The sequence below is a fragment of the Eriocheir sinensis genome, chromosome 43 (genome assembly GCF_024679095.1).
Source record: "Eriocheir sinensis breed Jianghai 21 chromosome 43, ASM2467909v1, whole genome shotgun sequence".
Taxonomy (NCBI): domain Eukaryota; kingdom Metazoa; phylum Arthropoda; class Malacostraca; order Decapoda; family Varunidae; genus Eriocheir; species Eriocheir sinensis.
The window spans coordinates 5,022,675-5,046,460 of NC_066551.1; the positions used below are offsets into that span (position 1 = coordinate 5,022,675).

The 23,786-nt window shown below is 44.8% G+C and overlaps 1 protein-coding gene across 5 annotated transcripts in view; it reads right to left on the reverse strand.

The window, feature by feature from the left end:
- The window catches only part of LOC127010339 (glucose dehydrogenase [FAD, quinone]-like), a 99,791-nt gene that overhangs the window by 26,685 nt on the left and 49,320 nt on the right, over positions 1-23,786 (reverse strand). For 2 of the 5 annotated variants that reach the window (XM_050884270.1, XM_050884271.1), the window contains 2 exons: positions 7,885-8,036; positions 1,740-1,910 (listed from right to left, as the gene is read on the reverse strand). In XM_050884270.1, the coding sequence (XP_050740227.1) occupies positions 1,740-1,890 (151 nt within the window). In that variant the 5' untranslated portion in view covers positions 1,891-1,910; positions 7,885-8,036. Of the gene's footprint in view, positions 1-1,739; positions 1,911-5,154; positions 5,311-7,330; positions 7,521-7,752; positions 7,863-7,884; positions 8,037-23,786 lie in introns of those variants that run through there. The other 3 variants (XM_050884274.1, XM_050884273.1, XM_050884272.1) reach the window with 3 other exon arrangements.

The window sequence follows — 23,786 nt, forward strand, 5'->3', positions numbered from 1 at the left end:
GGTGAGTAAGACGTAAAGGTGGAAAGGTGAGTAAGACGTAAAGGTGGAAAGGTGAGTAAGGCGTAAAGGTGGAAAGGTGAGTAAGGCGTAAAGGTGGAAAGGTGAGTAAGGCGTAAAGGTGGAAAGGTGAGTAAGACGTAAAGGTGGAAAGGTGAGTAAGACGTAAAGGTGGAGAGGTAAGGCGGGTGAGGAAGGAAGGCAGGAAGGGCGGCCCGAGGGAAGGGAAATAAAGTCTGAGTCACTGTTTACGTTTTCTCTTAGCCATGAGGGGCGCCAGTACGCATCGACCCCTCACCCCACCACCTGCCGGCGCCATCATCACACACACACACACACACACACACACACACATGACCTCACCTGTCGGGACTCAGCTAACACCTCAGGTCACGGCAACACTGCACAAACGAACATACAAACGCACACACGGAGAGATAGTGACAGGTAGATATATAGATAAAAAGATAGAGAGAGATAGACACGGAGAACGAGATAGATAAATAAATAGACAGTTTAGTGACCCCCCTCCCCCCCCACACCCACACACACACACATTCCTCATCCGTACTTGGCACTTCAGGTATGTTTACGGATTTCACTGTGTGTGTGTGTGTGTGTGTGTGTGTGTGTGTGTGTGTGTGTGTGTGTGTGTGTGTGTGTGTGTGTGTGTACTGGAGTGTGCAGATCATTGTTGCAGCATGACAGACAAAAATAATAACAATAACAACAATAATATTATTACTAGAAATAATAATAAAACTTTCTTTCCTACTTGTAGCGGTGGAGAGTCACAGGTCACAGTAAATCACAGCAGGTCACAGCAGTCACAGCAGGTAACAGGTCATGGAAGCTGGTGGTCACACAAGATTGCAGGTCACACAAGATTGCAGGTCACAGCAGACTGCAGGTCACGAGGTCACACAAGGTCACATCACGTCGCACACATTGGAGCTTACTGTCCTGAGTTATTAGCAGCCAATCAAATCACATAACTACACTACAGGTCAGGTCACGCAGAGGTAACATATTTGAGACTAACAATCGAAAGGTAGATTTTAAGACTGCGGGAATACGTCCAAACCTGAGGAGTGCTGTGACGTACAAAAAAGGGAAATTATCTATCAGCTAAAACACAAAATAGGGTCACACAGCATTCGCAGCAAGGTATACATAAGGTCAATACCCTGAAGACCGATCATGAGGAGGAGAGGGAGATACCTTCAAACCTGGAAAGTGCCTGCGAGTGTAAAACAAGGAGCTTAATTACTACTTGAATCAACCCACAAAGCTGCACGTAAAACCAGGCCATTGAAAAAGCACATGGTCATGCAGTGGGTCAATGGCCGAGAGACTGATTGAGGGAGGAGAGGGGAAACACTTATAAGCTTAAAGGCCCATATTCTCAAACATTTCGTGTCTTATACACCTACACTTGTGAGAAGACTTTCGTAGAGGCTGTTGTGTTAATATATTCACATCGTGGTAGTAGTTTAAAAAGGCTTCTCCACCATGAACGTGAAAAAACACACATGAGAACCCGACTTGGCTACTTGTTGACTTTCGTAAAACTTGTGAGAGCCGATAGCATCTGAATACGCACCCGAGGAGTGTTTTGGAGTACAAGACGAAGACTATTGGATACCTTGAGCGGCCTTACCTATCACGTCATCTAGATAGGAACACCTGGGGGACTGACAGGCACTTGGGAACGGACATGCAGGGTTCTGAGGGGGACTCACCTATCACGAAGTCATAATCTGGCCTGGGGGTGCTGGGGGAGGGGTAGTGGTCCGGATGGGGGCCCTCGGGGAAGACTGTGAGCAGGAGACGCAGGAAGGGCAGGACGGCAGGCACCAACCAGCGCACAGATAGCGCGTTGAGCAAGGTCATGGCGGTGTTGCGTCAGGATGCTGCGAGGGAGTGAAAGGGTGGTGATGACTGGTGATGACTGGTGATGACTGGTCATGATTCCTGGTGACTGGTGATGACTGGTGACGATTGATGGTGACTGGTGATGACTGGTGATGACTGGTGATGACTGGTAATGACTAGTAATGACTGGTGATAACTGGTGATGACTGGTGATGATTGGTGATGACTAAAGATGACTGGTGATGACTAGTAATGACTGGTGATGACTGGTGATGAGTGACGATGAGTGGTGATGATTGGTGATGACTAAAGATGACTGGTGATGACTAGTAATGACTGGTGATGACTAGTGATGACTGGTGATGATTGGTGATGACTAAAGATGACTGGTGATGACTAGTAATGACTGGTGATGAGTGACGATGAGTGGTGATGAATGGTGATGACTGGCGATGACTGGTGATGAGTGGTGATGACTGGTGATGACTGGTGATGACTAAAGATGACTGGCGATGACTAGTGATGAGTAATGATGACTGGCGATGACTAGTAATGACAGGTGATGACTAGTGATGAATGGTGATGACTGGTGATGACTAGTGATGACTGGTGATGACTGGTGATGATTGGTGATGACTGGTGATAACTGGTGATGACTAAAGATGACTGGTGATGACTAGTGATGACTGGTGATGACTGGTGATAACTGGTGATGACTAAAGATGACTGGCGATGACTAGTGATGACCAAAGATGACTGGTGATGACTCGTGATGACTGGTGATGACTGGTGATGACTGGCGATGACTAGTGATGAGTAATGATGACTGGTGATGACAGGTGATGACTGGTGATGATTGGTGATGACTGGTGATGACTGGCGATGACTGGTGATGACTGGTGATAACTGATGATGACTGGTGATGACTGGTGATGACTAGTGATGAATGGAGATGAATGGTGATGACTGGTGGTGACTGGTGATGACTGGTGATGACTAGTGATGAATGTTGATGACTAAAGATGACTAGTGATGACTGGTGATGAATGGTGATGAATGGTGGTGACTAGTGATGACTGGTGATGACTAGTGATGAGTAATGATGACTGGCGATGACAGGTGATGACTGGTGATGACTAAAGACGACTAGTGATGACTGGTGATGACTAGTAATGACTGGTGATGAGTGGTGATGACTGGTGATGATTGGTGATGAATGGTGATGACTAGAGATGACTGGTGATGACTGGTGTGACTAAAGATGATTGGTGATGAGTGGAGAGTGGTAGTGAGTGGAAGAAGGGTAGTAGTAGTAGTAGTAGTAGTAGTAGTAGTAGTAGTAGTAGTAGTAGTAGTAGTAGTAGTAGAAGTAGAAGTAGTAGTAGTAGTAGTAGTAGTAGTAGTAGTAGGAAAAGTGACAAGTAGTGATATTAGTAGTAGAGTAGAGTAGTATTAGAGAGAGAGTAGAGAAGAGAGAGAGAGAGTAGTAGAGAGAGAGAGAGAGAGAGAGAGAGAGAGAGAGAGAGAGAGAGAGAGAGAGAGAGAGAGAGAGAGAGAGAGAGAGAGAGAGAGAGAGAGAGAGAGAGAGAGAGAGAGAGAGAGAGAGAGAGAGAGAGAGAGAGAGAGAGAGAGAGAGAGAGAGAGAGAGAGAGAGAGAGAGAGAGAGAAGAAGAAGGAAAGATAGAAAGAGAGAAAGAAAGAAAGAAAGAAAGAAAGAAAACGAAGTAAAGAGGAAAGAAAGAAAAAAAAAGAAAGAAGCAATCAATCAATAAACAAACAAACAAACAAAGAGAGAAGGAAAGAGCACTAAGGACACCAGGAAATGCAAACAAACAGAAGTAAACAAACAAATGCAAATGAGTAATAAACTTAAGAGACAAAACAAAGCACTGACAACACACACACACACACACACACACACACACACACACACACACACACACACACACACACAGCAGCCACAACACGGTCAAGCAGGAAGAGACAGGAAGGAAGGAGAAGGTAAGGGGTGAAGAGAAGTAATGATCGTGGTGGTGGTGGTGGTGGAGGTGGTGGTGAAGGCTGGGGTCAAGTTCAGCAAGTGGTGCCTGCTTTAGTGGCGGAGGTGGAGGTGGGGTGGTGGTGACATTGGACAGTGCACGGTAGGAACGGATCGCTGTGACCTTGACCTCAACCCCGCTGCGTCCTCTTACAAGCCAGACCCGTACTAGTGAAAGTCTTAGATTCCTCCCAAGCCTAGCAACACTGTGTCCCGTGCTTAGAGAAAGTAAACAAAACATAAGAGGGCCCAGTGACTTCCAGCGCGCCCCAGTGTGTATCTTGGTTGCCCTTGTCAGTGGGTGTTTCTTTTTCCTTTTCACAGTGTAGGGCAGGGCAAGGGCAGAAAGCAAAAAAAGAAGAAAAAACAAAAAACCCGTCCGCCCCTGCTCCGGTCCTAGTGGTCAGTGAGAGTAGCTAGCGATGATTGGTTCACTGTTGCCAGCTTGGTTAGGAAGAAACTTGAGTTGGTTGGGTTGTTGTTGGAGAAGTATTGGTCCATTCATTTCAAGTTGGTCAGAAAGTTGAGGTGCTTTGTTAGATTTTGGGTTGTGGCGGAAAAGTTGGTTCACTGTTGCCGGCTTGGTTAGGAAGAAACTTGAGTTGGTTGGGTTGTAGAAGTGTTGGTCCCTTCATTTCAAGTCGGTTCGAACATTGAGGTGCTTTGCTAGATTTCGGGGTTGTTGCGGAGAAACTGGCTCGTTATTTCAAGCTGGGTTAGGAAATTTAGATGCTCTTGAGTTACTTCAGAAGTATTAATCCCTTCATTTCAAGTTGGTTCGAGAGTTGAGGTGGTTTACTTGATTCTGGGTCGTGGCGGAAATAATTGATTCACTGTAGCAACCTTGATTAGAAACTTGAGATGGTTTGCTTGGTCTTAGGTTGCGTCAGGTATTGTGGCAAGCTTGATTAAAAACTTTTGGTCCTTCGGTCTTGGGTTACAGCAGATATATTGATTCATTGTGACAAGCATTATTAGAAACTGCATGCGGTTGACCGGATCTGAAGTTGCGTTAAGTATATTGGTTCATTGTGGCCGGCTTGGTTATAGAGACTTCATGTTACGCCTGAAAGATTAGTCCATTGTGACAAGCTTCGTTAGATACTTTAAATACCGTGCTGGATACGTGTTGCGTTATTGTGAGCAAGATACAGAAAGGAAAACTCCCTGTCTGTATTTGTATATGTGTCTCCGTGTCTGCTCCGTCTTTGTATCTCTGTGTATCTTGGCGTCTGTTCCTTTACCTGTATCTGTATTCCTGTATCCCGGTGTCTGCTCCAATCTCTGTATCTTATTCCTGTATATCGGTGTCTGCTCCAGTTTTTGTATCTGTATTCCTGTGGTTTAGTGCTTGTTTTGATCCTCTGTTGTCTTTATAATGAGCGCGTGGAGGTGTGATCCTGGCGACGTCTAGCAACTGACTGAGCGCTTGGATTCCTGGAACTTCGTGTCCTTCCCGGCATCCCCGATCGGTCCAGAAATGTAAAGACTCGCTGCGTGGTCGAAGTTGAAGGTTGCAAGGAGGGGGAGGGGCGGAGGGAGGGGCGAGGCGTGTCAAATGTGGCGTTAGATCACGAGAACGAGACTCAACACACACACACACACACACACACACACACACACACACACACACACACACACACACAAGCAAAAAATCCTAAATTGATACACAGTTTCACTCGAATAAACAGGAATTATGCAAGACTTCCGTCCCATGTTTCCTGCTCACCTTGCTGGAAAAAAAAAGATGAGGAAGAAGATGAAAAGATGTGAGCCTAAGGAAAAAGAAAGTTGTGATACCGTTAACCTGATAGAAGAGAGAGAGAGAGAGAGAGAGAGAGAGAGAGAGAGAGAGAGAGAGAGAGAGAGAGAGAGAGAGAGAGAGAGAGAGAGAGAGAGAGAGAGAGAGAGAGAGAGAGAGAGAGAGAGAGAGAGAGAGAGAGAGAGAGAGAGAGAGAGAGAGAGAGAGAGAGAGAGACCTACCCCCCACATCCCCTCCACCCCGGCCTTCCTCTTCTGTCAGCCAAGATTAAATACGAGTAAAATACAGGAAATGGTGCATGAATGGGACAGGAAAAGAACAAGATTATTTCCTGTACGTTAGCATGACACACACACACACACACACACATGACCCCCCCCCCCCCGCACACACACACACACACACTAACTAACCCTTATCACTGAAGCAAGGACAGTCTGGAATTAAGTCCCTTCAGAATATCAACACTCTTTCATTGATAAGGGGCAGCACAAGAACACGTCACCTGGGCAGAAACACCACCACCACCACCACCACCACACCTGATAACCACGCGCCGTCCCATCAGCTCTGCCGGTAACCACTCGTGTGTACTCGTGTGTGTGTAACGTGGCATCCGATTATCAAGTTAGCATCAGGTTCCCAGGTAGTCGCCGTCTTCCCTTCACAAGTCTTAAGGGCATCGTGTAGCATTACTTCGCATAATTTTCAAGTTCACTAGTTTCACCTCGTTATGAAGTTAGTGTTATGTTGTTGTTTTTTTTAAGGTAGCCGGCGTCTCCTTTTCATAAGATTTCAAGATTTCAGAACATCGCGTACGTTACTTTGTGTTTGTGTTGGGTATCGTTTTCAAGTCCACTATTAGTTTCACCTCGTTATGAAGTTAGTGCTATGTACGTTACTTTGTGTTTGTGTTGGGTATCATTTTCAAGTCCACTAGTAGTTTCACCTCGTTATGAAGTTAGTGTTATGTTATTTTTAGGTAGCCGGATTCTCCTTTTCGTAAGATTTCAAGATTTCAGAACATCGCGTACGTTAATGTGTGTTTGTGTTGGGTATCGTTTTCAAGTCCACTAGTAGTTTCACCTCGTTATGAAGTTAGTGTTATGTTATTTTTAGGTAGCCGGCGTCTCCTTTTCATAGGATTTCAAGACTTCAGAACATCGCGTACGTTAATTTGTGTTTGTGTTGGGTATCGTTTTCAAGTCCACTAGTAGTTTCACCTCGTTATGAAGTTAGTGTTATGTTATTTTTAGGTAGCCGGCGTCTCCTTTTCATAAGATTTCAAGACTTCAGAACATCGTGTACATTGCTCTGTGTTTGTGTTGCGTTTCGTTTTCAAGCCCTCTCGTTTTTTTTTCACATGGTTATCAAGTTAGTATCATGTTCTTAAGTACCCGGCGTCTCCTCTGCACAAGATCTCAGGACCTCAAAACATCGTGTATAATTCATGTGTTTTCCTCTGCCAACGTATCACTTGCAAGTCGGACGCATCAAAACTTCAGTGAATCGTGTAGCATTACTTTACGTTACTTTTCATCATGTACCACTTGCATTTTCTCTCGTTCCACACCGTTTTCCCGCGTTTGGACACCGGCAAACCGCGCAGCATCCTTCCACAATGTTTTTTTGCGAATGAACACCGAAAGACCACGTACCATCCTTCAACATCGTCTTCCCGCTCCTGGACGCCGACAGACCGCGTGTGCAGCATCCTTCTTCATTGTTCCGCCAAGAGGATCAAGACGTGCCCTTTGGAAACACCCTCGCATGTAACACTGGAGGTTGATGACTGCCCTACCTGTTATTATCGGCGCACCCCCTGAATTCACCACCGCTGCCCTTGTCATCACCATTTCGGCCCCTACCACAACCTATGAGATATCTTGTCCCTTCCATCACCACCACCGCTGCGGCCTCTACACCCACCACCATCACTGCCGCTGCCCTTGCCCTTGCCTTCCTCTTTCCATCACCACCCTTGCCACCACCACCTACCCCCTTCCCATCACCGTTGTCGCTCCTTCTATAACCACCACCGCCCCAACCACCACCACCCCTGCCATTTCCATCACCATACCTGCTCCTTCCAACGACACCGCCCCAATGATCACCACCTCCCGTCCCATCACCGCTGCTGTCCTCCCCCACCACCACCTCCTTCCTTCCCATCACCACCACTTCCACCACCACTGCACCGCCGAAGCCTCACCTCCACACACGCGCGGAGCCTCCTCAAGACTGGTCCAGCGGCGGCTCCTCTGCGGCAGTTCCTCTTGACCTCCAGGAAGCCGCCGCGCCGCCCACCCGAGCAGCCGCCGGCCTCCCTCCGCGCCGGGGATTGGTGGAGACGCGGTGGAGGAGCTGGTGGACGAGGAAGTAGAGTGGGGAGCTGAGGGAGTGGTTATGAAGTTAGTAAGTTAGTTGATAAGGTGGTCAGTTAGTCAGTCAGTAATTTATCAGTCAGTCAGTCAGTCAGTCAGTCATTTAATTAGTAAGCTAGTTATGAAGTTAGTAAGCTAGTTATGAAGTTAATGAGCTAGTTATGAAGTTAGTAAGTCAGTTGGTAAGGTGGTCAGTTAGTCAGCCAGTAATTTATTTAGTTAGTTAGCTAGTTAATTAGTCAGTCAATCACTCAGTTATTTAATTAGTAAGCTAGTTATGGAGTTAGTAAGCTAGTTATGAAGTTAGTAAGTCAGTTGGTCAGCTAGTCAGTCAGTCAGTAATTTATTTGGTAAGTTAGCTAGTCAGTCAATCAGTCAGTCAGTCAGTCAGTCATTTAATTAGTCAGCTAGTTATGAAGTTAGTAAGTCAGTTGGTAAGGCGGTCAGTCAGTCAGTAATTCATTTAGTTAGCTAGTTAATTAGTCAGACAATCAGTCAGTCAGTCACTCAGTCAGTTATCTAATTAGTAAGCTAGTTGGTTATTTATTTATTTATTTAGCTAGTTAGTCAGTAGATTAGGTGATTCGTCGGTTGGTTAGTCAGTCAGTTCGTTACAGTCAGTAAGATATTCAATCAGTCAGTTAATGAGTTAGCTTACTGAATACAAAAAAAGCACAGTCTAAACTAAAAATTATGTTCAATCAGTTCGTTAAAGTCAGCAAGATATTCAATCAGTCAGTTAATGAGTTAGCTTACTGAATACAAAGAAAGCACAGTCTAAACAAAAAATTATGTTCAACACTAAATTAAAACTCCAAAAAAATACAGAAAAACAACACTTGATATACAAAGAAAAAAACATAATCAGAGTTAACTGCATAAAAACTAGACTCTATATTATAAGACTAAAAAAACAGAGCTGAATGATGTCTACCTCTCAGGAAAACACTATGCTCCACCTTCACCCTTATGGACGGCAGAAGACCCAATTTTTACTTTCCTCACCTGCCCTTCCCTCACGTTAGGTACTTTCTCGGCTCTCACCGCTTCCCTCCGGCTCACTCCCTTCGGTGTGTTGAAGTCCATCGCGTGTGTTTGTTACCTTGAGGAAGCAGAACTCTTGACCCTGACGGCGCTCCCTTTCTCTCCCACCCTATGTTTTCCTTTTCTCTCCTCCCTCGTTTTTTTTTTATCCATTTCTCTCTGCCTTACTTTCTTTTCCCTTTCCCTCCTCCCTTTTTTTCTATTTCTCTCTGTTTTACTTTCTTTTCCCTCTCCCTCCTCCCTTTTTTTCTATTTCTCTCTGTTTTACTTTCTTTTCTCTTTCCCTCCTCCCTTTTTTTCTATTTCTCTCTGTTTTACTTTCTTTTCCCTCTCCCTCCTCCCTTTTTTTCTATTTCTCTCTGTTTTACTTTCTTTTCTCTTTCCCTCCTCCCTTTTTTTCTATTTCTCTCTGTTTTACTTTCTTTTCCCTTTCCCTCCTCCCTTTTTTTCTATTTCTCTCTGTCTTCCTTTCTTTTCCCTCTCCCTCCTCCCTTTTTTTCTATTTCTCTCTGTCTTACTTTCTTTTCCCTCTCCCTCCTCCCTTTTTTTCTATTTCTCTCTGTCTTCCTTTCTTTTCCCTCTCCCTCCTCCCTTTTTTTCTATTTCTCTCTGTCTTCCTTTCTTTTCCCTTTCCCTCCTCGCTCTCTTTTTTCATTTCTCTCTGCGTTATTTTCTTTCCCCTTTCCTTTCCAGCTTTTTTTATTCCTTTCTCTCCCACCCTATGTTTTCCCTCTCCCTCCTCCCTTTTTTTATCCATTTCTCTCTGCCTTCCTTTCTTTTCCCTTTCCCTCCTCCCTCTCTTTTCCATTTCTCTCTGCCTAACTTTCTTTTCTCCTTTCCTTTCCAGCTTTTTTTTATTCCTTTCTCTCCCATTCTATATTTTCCTTTCCCTCCTCCCTCTTTTTTTTCCATTTCTCTCTGCCTAACTTTCTTTTCTCCTTTCCTTTCCATCTTTTTTTATATTCCTTACTCCCTTACCCTTTCTTTCCCCTCTCCATCGTCCCTCTCTTTTTTTCATTCCTCTGTTTCTCTCCCTTTCTTTCCCCTCTTCATTTTCAGCTCCTTCCTCCTTTCTCCCTCCCTTTTCAGCCATCATCTTCACCTCCTATCTCGACCCACACTCACGACGAAACGGAGAAAGGGATCTAAACGTACCCAAAAAGAAGGGGGCACTAAACGCTATTGCAGAGATCTTATATAACAGTTTCATTAGGACTGTATAGAGATGCAACATATAACCTTTTCTTAACCCTATAAGCCCCGAGGGTGGCCAGATTTGGCCACCCTCGGGGCTTATAGGGTTAAGATGACCTCTACCCAAATTCCAGCCGTGAGCATGTAGGCTGAAACAATAGACAATAATCAATAGAACGACAATGACGAGGGAGGAAAGAGAGCGAGGAACGATTAAGAAATAGCCAAGCAAACACACACACACACACACACACACACACACATGCACACACAAGTCCAGAGATTACGAGGAACGAAGTGAGAGGGGGAGAGAGAGAGAAATGGAGTGAGAGAGGAAGGCTGCGAGGAGAGTGGGGGAGGGAGGGGAGGTAAGGAGAGGTAGAAAGAGGGGGAAAGAATGGGAAGGAAAGAGAGAGAGAGAGAGAGAGAGAGAGAGAGAGAGAGAGAGAGAGAGAGAGAGAGAGAGAGAGAGAGAGAGAGAGAGAGAGAGAGAGAGAGAGAGAGAGAGAGAGAGAGAATGTGTGGGGAAAGAAAAGAGAGAGAGAGAGAGAGAGAGAGAGAGAGAGAGAGAGAGAGAGAGAGGGAAGAGGGGAAAGAATGGGGAAGGAAAGGGGTAGAGAAAGGTAGAGAGAGGGAGATGAAGAAGAGAGGGAAGGAGAGTGAAAATGAGTAAAAAGAAATAAGTAGGAGGTAAAATGAGTATAAAAGTGTGAATGAGGAGAAGGAGGAGAAGGAATAAAAAGATGAAGAAGAGAGAAGAAGGGATAGAAAAAGGGAGGAAAGAAGGAAAGTAAGAAATTAGAAGAAGGAAGTGAATATAGATGAGAGAAAGAGAGGAAAAAATTAAAGAAGTCTGCCGAGGGAGAGAAAGACGAGGAGAAGGAGAAAGAATAGAAAGCTGAAGAAGAGAAGGGGTAGAAAAAGAGAGTAAAGAGGGGAAGTAGTGAATCAGAAGAAGGGAGTGAGTATAGATGAGAGAAAGAGAGGAGGAAATTAAAGAAGTGTGCCGAGGGAGAGAAAGACGAGAAGAGGGAAAAAAACGAAAGGAAGGGAAATGAGGAGGAATAACAAAGGGACCGTAGATGCAAGAGAGAAGGGAGTGTTGACAGAGAAAACCGTGAGTGTGAAGGGAGATAAAAAGATGAAGGGGAAGGTGAGAAGGGGGAGAGGTTGCAAGAGATGGAAGGGTGGTAATGAGGTGGAGGGGAGGAATTGTGACGGATGAGAGAGAGGGGAGAAGGGAGGGTGTAAGGGAGCGTGATGAGGAGGGAGCGTACAGGAAGGGGAGGAGAGGAAGGGAGTGTGATGATGAAGAGGGAGAGGTAAGAAAGACCATAGAAAGGGAGGGATGAGGTAAGGGGGAGTATAGAAAGAGAGGGAAAGGTAAGGGAGAGCATGAGAAGGGAGGAGAGAGGAAGGGAGAGCATGGAAAGGGAGGGAGAGGAAGGGAGAGGAAAGGAAGGGAGGGAGAGGTGAGGAAGTGTATAGGGGGGAAGGGAGAGGGAAGGGAGATCAAAGAAAAGGAGGAGAGAGGTAATTGAACGTACAGAAAGGGAGGTGAGAGGAAGGGAGACTAAAGGAAGGGAGGGAGAGCTGAGGAAGTGTATAGGGAGAAGGGGAGAGGGAAGAGAGATCACAGAAAGGGAGGATAGAGGAAGGGAGAAGAAATGAAAGGAGGGAAGGGTGAGGGAGAGTATAGGGAGGAGGGGAGAGGGAAGAGATCACAGAAAGGGAGGACAGAGGAAGGGGGAAGAAAGGAAAGGAGGGAAGGGTGAGGGAGGGTATAGGGGGAGGGGAGAGGAAGGGAGAGGAAGGGAGAGGAAGGGAAGGGAGAAGATAGGAAAGGAGGGAAGGGTGAGGGAGGGTATAGGGGGAGGGGAGAGGAAGGGAGAGGAAGGGAAGGGAGAGGAGAGGAAGGGAGAAGAAAGGAAAGGAGGGAAGGGTGAGGGAGGATATAGGGGGAGGGGAGAGGAAGGGAGAGGAAGGGAAGGGAGAGGAGAGGAAGGGAGAAGAAAGGAAAGGAGGGAAGGGTAAGGGAAGGGAGATGATAGAAAGGGAGGAGAGAGGCGAGGGAGAGCATAGGAAGAAGGGAGATAGGGTGTGTTGCGTCATCGGCTTGCTTACATCGGTTCGCCTCCCGTTCGACGTGTTACCTCAAACCCGGCTACTTTTACTTCCTGATAATATGTTTACTTTATCCCTCCTCCTCCTCCTCCTCCTCCTCCTCCTCTTCCTCCTCCCTCCCACTCCCCTCCCCCTCCCCTCCCTCTCCTCTTTCCCTTCCATTCCCCCCTTTCCCCTTCAGTATTTCCCTTCCCCTCCGGCAATAACATATGGATCGTGCAGCTGGAAGGACTGTACACACACACACACACACACACACACACACACACACACACACACATAAGCCGTCTCGTTCATCACACCTCCGCAACTGTATTCAAAACCACCTCACTTTCCCTCTCATGCGCTACTAGTGTGTGTGTGTGTGTGTGTGTGTGTGTGTGTGTACCCAGGTCCAGGTGCATCGGAGCTTCAGGAGTGGACGTGACCAGGATCAGGTATACACAGGCGGCAGGTAGTGCACGATGATTGCTGCGATGGACGGTAAAAAAAAAAAAAAAAAAACTCCAATCGGTCTCGCCCTTCCTTCCGCACGTAACGTTTACCTGAGTGACGCCTGTTAAGGTGTACTAAAGAAAACGAGAATAACAAATGGCTTTCTAGGTCGTCGGAAAGGGAAAGAGTGAGGGAGGAAGAGAGTGCCGCGAGGAGGGAAAAGGAAAATGGGAAAGAGAGGGAGAGAGGAAATGTCGTGAAGGGAGATGGAAAGGGGAAAGAAAGGGTAAGGGAGTGAGGTATAGAAAAAAAGCTAGAAAGGAAAGGGTAAAGAAAGTGAGGCAGAGGGAAATGGAAAAATATCGGAGAACTGAAAAAAATAAGAATGAAAATAATAAAGTATCTCTTCATCCCCAATAAATGCAATGATTGACGTACTTTAAGAAACGCCAAAGAAAACGGGAAAAAATATCTATCATTCCAAGTGTCGGTTGTGTCGAATACCCAGAGAAGTTAGAAAAAAAGTATATAATCACCTTTTGGGGCCTTAATATATACAATGATTGAGGCTTTTTTATGACGTAGCCAAGGAAACATATATATAAAAAAATCGTTCTATGCCTTTCCAACGTAGCAAATTGACCTCTCTTTTGGCGACTCCTTTATCTTTTATGGGAGCGCCAGAGAAAACGAGAAAAATATCTATCATTCCAAGTGTCCGGTTGTGTCAAATTCCCAGAGAAGTTAGAAAAAAGAAAGTATATGTCACCTCTTAGTCCTTAATATATACAATGATTGAGGACTTTTTATGATGTACCAAAGAAAACTATATTAAAAAAACGTTCTATGCCTTGTGAACGTAGCAAATTAACCTCTCTTTTGGCTACTCCTTTATCTTTTATGGGAGCGCCAAAGAAAACGAGAAAAATATCTATCATTCCAAGTGTGGAAAGTGTCAAATTCCCAGAGAAGTTAGAAAAAAGAAAGTATATGTCACCTCTTAGTCCTTAATATATACAATGATTGAGGACTTTTTATGATGTACCAAAGAAAACTATATTAAAAAATCGTTCTATGCCTTGTGAACGTAGCAAATTGACCTCTCTTTTGGCTACTCTTTTATCTTTTATGGGAGCGCCAAAGAAAACGAGAAAAATATCTATCATTCCAAGTGTGGAAAGTGTCAAATTCCCAGAGAAGTTAGAAAAAAGAAAGTATATAATCACCTTTTGGGGCCTTAATATATACAATGATTGAGGATATTAAAAACGTTCTATGCCTTGTGAACGTAGCAAAATTAACCTCTTTGGGTACCTTATTATCTTGGGAGCGCCCAAAGAAAAAAAGAAAAAATCTATCATTCCAAGTGTTTAGTCCTTAATATATACAATGATTGAGGACTTTTTATGATGTACCAAAGAAAACTATATTAAAAAAACGTTCTATGCCTTGTGAACGTAGCAAATTGACCTCTCTTTTGGCTACTCTTTACTTTTATCTTTTATGGGAGCGGCGAGTAGCGGGCTTTTTTTTTTTGCACGATTTTTGTTGCCCTTGAGTCGTGTCCTTTGATGTAAAAAATAAATAAATAAATAAATAAAATAAAATAAACAAAGCATTGCTACACCCAAAACTATCATGACCTGGAGATAAAAACACGAAGTATCTTAAAACAACAACAAATCTGCGTAAACCCGCGTAAAACATGTGCCATAAAATCAGGTCTTGACATTTGGGTAATCAGCGGCGTCGAGACAAAAAGCAACACTGTCAAGGCTAACGCGGAGGCGGCGAGTCTCCTATAAGTTACAGGCCATAAATCCTTCACTTTAGCACCTGTAGAGGAGGAACAAAAAGGAACAAAAACAAGGTCTCCTATAAGTTACAAGCCATAGACTACTTCACTTCGGCACCTGTAGAAGAGGAGCAAAGAGTAACAAGAACAAGGTCTCCTATGAGTTACAAGCCATAGACTACTTCACTTCGGCACCTGTAGAAGAGGAGCAAAGAGTAACAAGAACAAGGTCTCCTATGAGTTACAAGCCATAGACTACTTCACTTCGGCACCTGTAGAAGAAGAACAAAAAGGAACAAAAACAAGGTCCCCTATAAGTTACAAGCCATAAATCCTTCACTTCGGCACCTGTAGAAGAACAAAAAGGAACAAAAACAAGGTCTCCTATAAGTTACAAGCCATAAATCCTTCACTTCGGCACCTGTAGAAGAACAAAAAGGAACAAAAACAAGGTCTCCTATAAGTTACAAGCCATAAACCCTTCACTTCGGCACCTGTAGAAGAGGAGCAAAGAGTAACAAGAACAAGGTCTCCTATGAGTTACAAGCCATAGACTACTTCACTTCGGCAGCTGTAGAAGAACAAAAAGGAACAAGAACAAGGTCTCCTGTAAGTTACAAGCCATAAATCCTTCACTTCGGCACCTGTAGAAGAGGAACAGAAAGGAACAAGAACAAGGTAGAAGAGAAAGCAGTGAGTCGTCCATGAGTTTGTATCCATATAATCCTTCACTTCAACAGGAGGAGGAACAAAAAGGAAGAACAAGGTCTCCTATATAAATTTCCATCCGTAAACTCCGCTCCGGCAGCTGTGGAGAAAAAAAAGGAACAAGAATAAGGAAGACGCGAAGGAGGTGAATCTCTATATAAAATTCGATTCATAAACTACCTCACTCCAGCAGCTATAGAGGATTTACATAGATTTACATAGAAATCAGACCACACAGACCCCATGGTCCAGACTTGGTGGTCTGTCCTTAAACCTAAGTGATTTTTAAAAGACAAGAGACCCAAAACGTTGCATTTCTACTCTAGATGTTGTTGAAGTGAGAAGCGGACGGTCGAGCTATTTTTGTCAGAGTCAATCGTGTTACACTGGACCACTGACGGTGAAGCTTATTCCATTTCTCCCACAACGTTGAAGAAGTTGAAGAAAGCAGTCTGAATTTCTGAATTTACTTGTCTAGTTTTAATTGTTCCTGTGCTCAAAAGTGTCATCGATCATAAACAATGTTGATCTGTCTACATTCGTGAAACCATTAAGGAGAAACAAAGAGGAACAAGAACAAGGTCAACACTAAAGCAGCAAGTCTCCTATAGATTCGAAGGACAAAGGACAAAAAATGAACAATGATAAGGTAGACAAGAAGGCGGTGAATCTCTATATAAAATTCGATTCATAAACTATCTCACTCCAGCAGCTATAGAGGACGAACATAGAAGAACAAGAACAAGGTCAACACTAAAGCAGCAAGTCTCCTATAGATTCGAAGGACAAAGGACAAAAAATGAACAATGATAAGGTAGACAAGAAGGCGGTGAATCTCTATATAAATTTCGATTCATAAACTACCTCACTCCAGCAGCTATAGAGGACGAACATAGAAGAACAAGAACAAGGTCAACATGAAAGCTGCAAGTCTCCTATAGATTCGAAGGACAAAGGACAAAAAAGAAACAATAATAAGGTTAGAGCTGGAGAGGAGGAGCAAAAAGGAACAGGAACGTAGTCTCCTTTAAGTTCCAATTCATAAACAACTTCGCTTCGGCAGCTGTAGAAGAAGAAAAACACTGACAAGGTTAACACAAAAGCAGTAAGAGTTTCCTATAAGTTACGATCCATACAATCATTCACTAAAAAGAAAATGAACAGAAGAAAAAAGTAGTGAGAAGCATTGAGTCTCCTATTAGCTTCATGTCATAATCCTACACTCCCGCAGCTGTCGACTAGAGAGGCAAAAGGAGACGCGACCGAGGCCTCCTATAAACTCCATACACTCCTATAAACTCCATCCCTTCGGTAGCTGTGGAGAACAACAACTAAGGCGAGCAAGGTTAGCGTAGAAGTAGTGAGTTTCCTATAAGTTCCGATTCATAGGGTCGTATAACAAGACATTTCGTGGCCCAAGAACATCTATTTGACAAGGCTTTCGTAGGAGTTTTGAGCATTTCCAGGAGTAGTTTTATGACCCTGGTGGTAGTTTGACCCTTCCTCTACACCGTGAACCTGAAGAAATGCTCATTAGAACCCGCCTGACCCCCTCTTTGACCCTTAGAAATAGGTGATGTGAGAAGCGAAACTGTCTTATAATAGGACCCATAAAACCCTTCATTTCGGCAGCTGTAGAGGGAGAAAGAGAATGAGGACAAGGTGGACATAGAGGATAATAGGAACAGGAAACAGGAAGATGTATTATTAGTGAAACTTTCCCACGCGTTTCAAGTCAAGCCGCAATGTTCTGGTGTGCGGTGATACTCGTCTTTTTCTTTCAGTGGCAAGGAAGACAGACTTAAGAGCTAAACAAAAAAAATATGCATGAGAGAGCTCGCGCCACAAAGGACTCCAAGGAAAACGACGTGAAAAAAAAAAAAGAGTTCCCAAGTTTTATGCCAGAAGTGTCGAGAAATATGATGGTAATGCGAGAAAAATGACCTTGTAAAAAATAAAAAAGCAGAGAAAGGTGGTAAAGAATCAAGGTTAAAGAAAACGCTGGTAACATAATCCCTTGTACTGATAACAAAGAGAAAAGCGCACTAGTAATGTTCCTCTCATGTGGAAAAAAGCTTTCATCACCCAAACACATGCCTTCACATATGGCTATCATTTAAATGGCTCCTTATTAGTGCTCCTTGGCAACAGTTATGGGACAGAAACCGGTATATACGCGGCTCTGAGTACGATAATCTGGAAACGTTGATCATAACACTACCCATGGAAATACTAACAAAACATCTACGGAGGCCTTATCAAACCGGGTGTGTAAGCAACGAAATGTTTTAGAATATGTGTTTAAGCCCCAGGCAAGTGCGAAACACCTGCCTTGTAATGCCTTTCCAGTACATGATTGTTGGGCTGTTACCTGTGGTCATACCTGCGTCGGGAAAAGCTTTAATCATGGCGGCAGAGGAAAGCAAGACTCCCTTACTTCATATACCTTTCACAGTAGAGGTTTGTTGCGTCACAGTCTGCGGTCGCTACTAAAACCAAACGTCTGGAAAGTCCCCATAGAAAGAGTTGTCATAGAGCACATAGAAGGACTTGGACACCTCCCAGCGCATGGAAAGAGTTCGGGTCGTATTTTTAAACATTTCGGTGCCCAAGCTGACATATTTGACGAGGCGTTCAGAGGATTTGGGGCATTTGTGGGGGTAGTTTTATGATCCTGGTGGTAGTCTGACCTTTCTTTTATACCGTCAACTTAGAAAACCACTTATCAGAATTTGACTGATCTCCTTCTCGTCCTTTTAAAAATAGTTGCTGTGAGAGGTGGAAGAGTCTAAAAAATACCGACCTTAGACACCTCCCTCCCTGTATCTTCACTGAGAGACCTTAATCATTACATCATAGCCAGCGGTCACGACTACAACCTAACATCTTGAGACTGACCAATGAAGAAGTAAGCCATGAACCACAGAGAGAGATCATTAGACACCTTCTTTCCTATACCTTCACAGACAGAGCTTCAGCCCTTACATCATATACCCTTCTGTCGCGACTACAACCTATCTTGAGACTGACCAATGAAGAAGTAAGCCATGAACCACAGAGAGACATCATTAGACACCTCCTTTCCTATACCTTCACAGACAGAGCTTCAGCCCTTACATCATATACCCTTCTGTCGCGACTACAACCTATCTTGAGACTGACCAATGAAGAAGTTAGCCATAAACCACAGAGAGAGATCATTAGACACCTCCTTTCCTATACCTTCACAGACGGAGCCTCAACCCTTACATCATAAAGCCTTCTGTCACGACTACAACCTATCTTGAGACTGACCGATGAAGAAGTAAGCCATGAACCACAGAGAGAGATCATTAGACACCTCTCCTATACCTTTACAGACAGAGCGTCAACCCTTACGTCATAGCCTGCGGTCACATCTACAACCTAACACCTTCACAAATTTGACAAGGCTTTCGTAGGTGCTGTGGGCATTTCCAGGAGTAGTTTTATGACCCTAGTGGTGGTTTGACCCTTCTTCTGTACCACGAAGCTATAGAAACACTCCACAGAACCCGATTGATCCTCTCTTTGACCTTTATAAATACTTGATGTGAGCAGGGAAAGTGTCTTATAATACAAAGCCTTAAAACTGACCAATGAAGAAATCACTCATAAACCACAGAGAGAGATAATGACACCTCCTTCCCTTCCTCTACCTTCACTGCGAGCCTTCCCTAATTGTTACATCATGGCTTATGGTCGCTCCCGTCACGTTACGCAGCCCCAGCGGTAAGAAGCCTCCGTCACGTGCACCGGGTAATGACTGGAGGGAGGTGGCGGTGGTCTGCAGCGCGGCGACAGGTGGCCTACACAGGTGGGGATGCCGTGCCAGGTGGGGACGAAAGGGAAAGTTGAAGGGGATAGCGTTTGGGGATGAGAATAAAGGGAGTTAAGCCAGTCATGTTTTTTTTTTTTTTTTTTTTTTGCTATTTTATTATAATGTGATTGAATATGTGGTTAAAGAACATAAGAAGATACATAAACGAAGAAGGGATAAATGCACAAAAAATAAGTGTAGTAGTAGTAGTAGTAGTAGTAGTAGTAACAATAATAATGATAAAAATAAGGATAGATAAATAAAAGACAGACAGTGATAGATAGATAAATAGACAGACAGACGAAGGAGAATCAAAGAACAGGAAAGATGGAAGGAACAGGAATGGGAAACAAATGGAAAAGGGGTGAAGGATGCGTAAAGGGAAAGGGGAAGCGGAGGAAAGGATGCAACGTATTTGGGAACTGAAGGACAGGGGGGAAGGGAAGGGAAGGGAAGGGAAGGGAAGGGAAGGGAAGGGGTGGGTAATAAGGTTAAGGGTGGAGGGGAAGAGAAGGGAGGGAATGGATGATTTACTACAAGGGAATCAAGGGAAAGGGAGGAAGGAAGGAGAGGGAAGGGAAGGGGGTAGGGGGGAGAGAAGGGGGGAGGGGGGAGGGGGAGGGAAAGGGAGGGAGAAAAGGTAAGAACAGGTAATTAGAGGTAAGTGTTTGTTGCTGCTGTGACTTCGCATAACTACTACAACTACTACTACTACTACTACTACTACTACTACTGCTATTACTACTTACTCTTACTTTTCTTATAGTGTTTTTGCTACTGTTATTTATGTTATTACCGTCTATTCTTCTACTACAACTTCAACTATTGGCTAACTGTTGCCTCTAATAGTAATGGTTTAAATGGCTCATGTTTACTTTTTCTTTTTTGGGGATTATTTTCATTGTTGGTCCTCCTCCTGCTTTTCCTCAATCACTTTCCTACTCCTCCTTCTTATCTTACTACTGCTACAACTTTTCCTTCGCCTCTGCATCGTCCCCCATCTGCGGTTCCTTTTCCTCCTTCTCTTCTTCGTTTACCTTCTTCTCCCTTTGCTCTTCCTCAGTCACTTGTCGCTCTCTTCCTACTCCTCCTTCTTATCTTACTACTTCTACAATACTTTTCCTTCGCCTCCACATCGTCCCCCATCTGCGGTTCCTTCTCCTCCTTCTCTTCTTCCAGTACCCCCTTTCCCCACCACCACCCAGCGCTGTTAGTCATTGAAACGCCCAAGATCTCCTCATAGCTAGGACCCATCAGAGCGAAGACCCATCAGAGGACCCATCACACCGAGGACTGACAGACAAAAGAGCAGCCCCATTCCCATCATTGTCTGTGTCATTAAAGAGCCATAAGCCACAGGGAAGTGTTTTTTTGCTACATTTTTTTCGTTCACCTTAATTATGATAGTACAGCATTCCTCTCCTTCCTACCTGCCTACCCGCCTACCTGTCTCCCTTCCTGCCTACCTACCCGCCTACCTGTCTCCCTTCCTGCCTACCTACCTGCCTACCTACCTACCTACCGTATATTATTTTTTTTTGTCATTTGGGTGTCTATTATCCTGTTATTTATCTTAATTATTATTACTATTATAATTACACACACACACACACACACACACACACACACACACACACACAGAATGGAGATATCGAGTCCTATTGCTGTGTGTGTGTGTGTGTGTGTGTGTGTGTGTGTGAGAGAGAGAGAGAGAGAGAGAGAGAGAGAGAGAGAGAGAGAGAGAGAGAGAGAGAGAGAGAGAGAGAGAGAGAGAGAGAGAGAGAGAGAGAGAGAGAGAGAGAGAGAGAGAGAGAGAGAGAGAGAGAGAGAGAGACGGGAAATACTCTACATACCTATCTGAGTTCAAATTTGAAGGTCAAGCAATGTTGGTATGACCTTTCTGGCGGACAACGACCCACCCCCTCTCTCCTAACCCCCTTCCTCCTCCTCCTCCTCCTACCCCTCCTCTTCTCCTCCTTCTCCTCCTAATTCTCTTGCAGTGGTATCCTATTTTCTTGCCCCAGGAGCTATTCTTTTACAAGGGCAAGTCAATTCAACAACGAAGAATCTCCCGCCATTAACACACTGAGGTGATGATACAGAAACATTTCAAAGGGTTTAAAGTTTCCTCTAGAATAACCTTACTAATACTATCGTGAGGAGGAGGAGGAGGAGGAGGAAGATTGGGAGAAAGGAGAAGAGAGAAAAACAAGTGCAGTGTTTTGGGAAAAGGAGGAAATATGAGGTAAGAAATAGAGATAGAGGTATGTGACTCTTCCTTTCTAATTTCATTTTTTTAATAGTGTTGCTTTTTCTCTTGTATCTTTATCCTCCTACTCTCCCTCACTCATCCATTCTCTCTTTCTCTCGCATCTTTATCCTCCTACTCTCCCTCACTCATTCATTCTCTCTTTCTCTCGCATCTTTATCCTCCTACTCTCCCTCACTCATCCATTCTCTCTTTCTCTCGCATCTTTATCCTCCAACTCTCCCTCACTCACTCATTCTCTCTTTCTCTCGCATCTTTATCCTCCTACTCTCCCTCACTCATCCATTCTCTCTTTCTCTCTCATTCTCTCTCATTCTCTTACATGGAAGCTGCTGGCCCATGAACGTGAGAAAAGAACATCACGAGAACGCAATCAATCTCCCTGGCGGCCTTTCAAGAGGAGGGTAGCAAGACACCTCTCGTCCCGAAATTGACCTCTCTTTCGGCCAGTCCTCTTGACTCTTTTGAAGGAGCATTGAGTAGCGGACTTTTTTTCATTATTGTTTCCTTCTTTTTTTTTCTTTATTTATTTTTACATCTTACATATTGCAATTGAATACATATATGTCTTTTTTGCCTTTGAACTGCTTCCTCTACTGTAACAAGAAAAGAAAAAAGAAAAAAGAAATATGGAAACAGTTTATGTGAGCGGCGGAAGCGTCTGAGAATATCGACCTAAAAATCAAAGTTGTCGAGCCAATGATAAAGTTCCCTGTGGATTAAGGCAAAGTTGAGGGCATACGCTATAGCTACGCGTGGCCCCGGTGCTCATCTCCGGCGCAGTGGCCCTTGAACCTGTGGTGGTACAAACCCATTAACCAGTGAGACATCCGGGTTACCAGAGTTTGCTTTCCCCAGGTTTCCCCAGGTTTTCCCAGGTTACCAGAGTTTGCTTTCCCCAGATTTCCCCAGTTTACCACAGTTTGCTTTCCCCAGGTTTCCCCAGGTTACCACAGTTTGCTTTCCCCAGGTTTCCCCAGGTTACCAGAGTTTGCTTTCCCCAGGTTTCCCCAGGTTTCCCCAGGTTACCAGAGTTTACTTTTCCCAGGTTTCCCCAGGTTACCAGAGTTTGCTTTTCCCAGGTTTCCCCAGGTTACCAGAGTTTGCTTTCCCCAGGTTTCCCCAGGTTTCCCCAGGTTACCAGAGTTTGCTTTTCCCAGGTTTCCCCAGGTTTCCCCAGGTTTCCCCAGGTTACCAGAGTTTGCTTTTCCCAGGTTTCCCCAGGTTTCCCCAGGTTTCCCCAGGTTACCAGAGTTTGCTTTCCCCAGGTTTCCCCAGGTTTCCCCAGGTTACCACAGTTTGCTTTCCCCAGGTTTCCCCAGGTACCAAAAAACATCCATCCTTTCTCCCTACGCTTCTCCCTCTCTCTTCTCTACTCTCCTCTTTTCGCCTCTCCTCTTTTTTTCCCCCTTTTTTTCCGTCCCAGCATATTAAACGACAAAACTCTCCCTCCTTTCATGCGACTATCCATTTATCGACCAACCAGAAAGGGAGGGTAAAAAGCTGGGTGAGATGCACGCCGACTGCCCGGGCAATCAAACCTGCTAACCCCTAACCTAAGCGCCAGCCACTGCTCCCTGGAGGCGTTTACCTGTGGATTCCCGTGCCAAAAAAAAGTAGCCAAACAACATGAAAACACATCTTTGACTCTGACCCGCTGCTTAACATCATCTCCAAAATAAGCAAAGGCAGCTGTGCCAAATACAAAGCCAGCCACCGCTCGCTCCCAGAGATTTCCAGCGGCGGCGGCACGACCGGCGAGAAACCACGAGACCTTGGCAACACTGTCCAGGAGCCGAGAGGTGGAGAGAGGCGGCTGGCGCTACTGACCGACTGATGACTGAGCGAGTGACTTGATGAGGTTACGTGATGATGGGTTACTTGTGTGGAGGTATTGTTGGAGGGAGAGTCTATAACTGATTGATTCATTCATTATACTTGATAAGGTAGTTGAATACTCGATTGAGATAGTTGATTACTTTATTTTACGTTCAGCCTATAGCGCCGGTAGGCTTTCTTGATGGGGCCTGCTAGTCAGCCCCGGCCCGTAGTGGCGCAGACAAGTATTTTATAGTGGCGCCATCTTGCCTGGCTTATGCTGTCCCCCCGGAGGTCATCTTTGATCCTCTTGCGAGTTTATCTAGAGTCCAGGTTGACAGGTGGTCTTCAGACAGCATGTGGGTAGCCTTTAGGCCACGCGGCGATGACTGAAAATTGTTAGCTTGTAGCGGCGCTTGGTTCTTGAGCCTGGACCCGCAGGACACCGCGCCCGCGTACACTGACCGCTTAGCCACCGCCTCCCCATGACTGGTCGATTACTGAT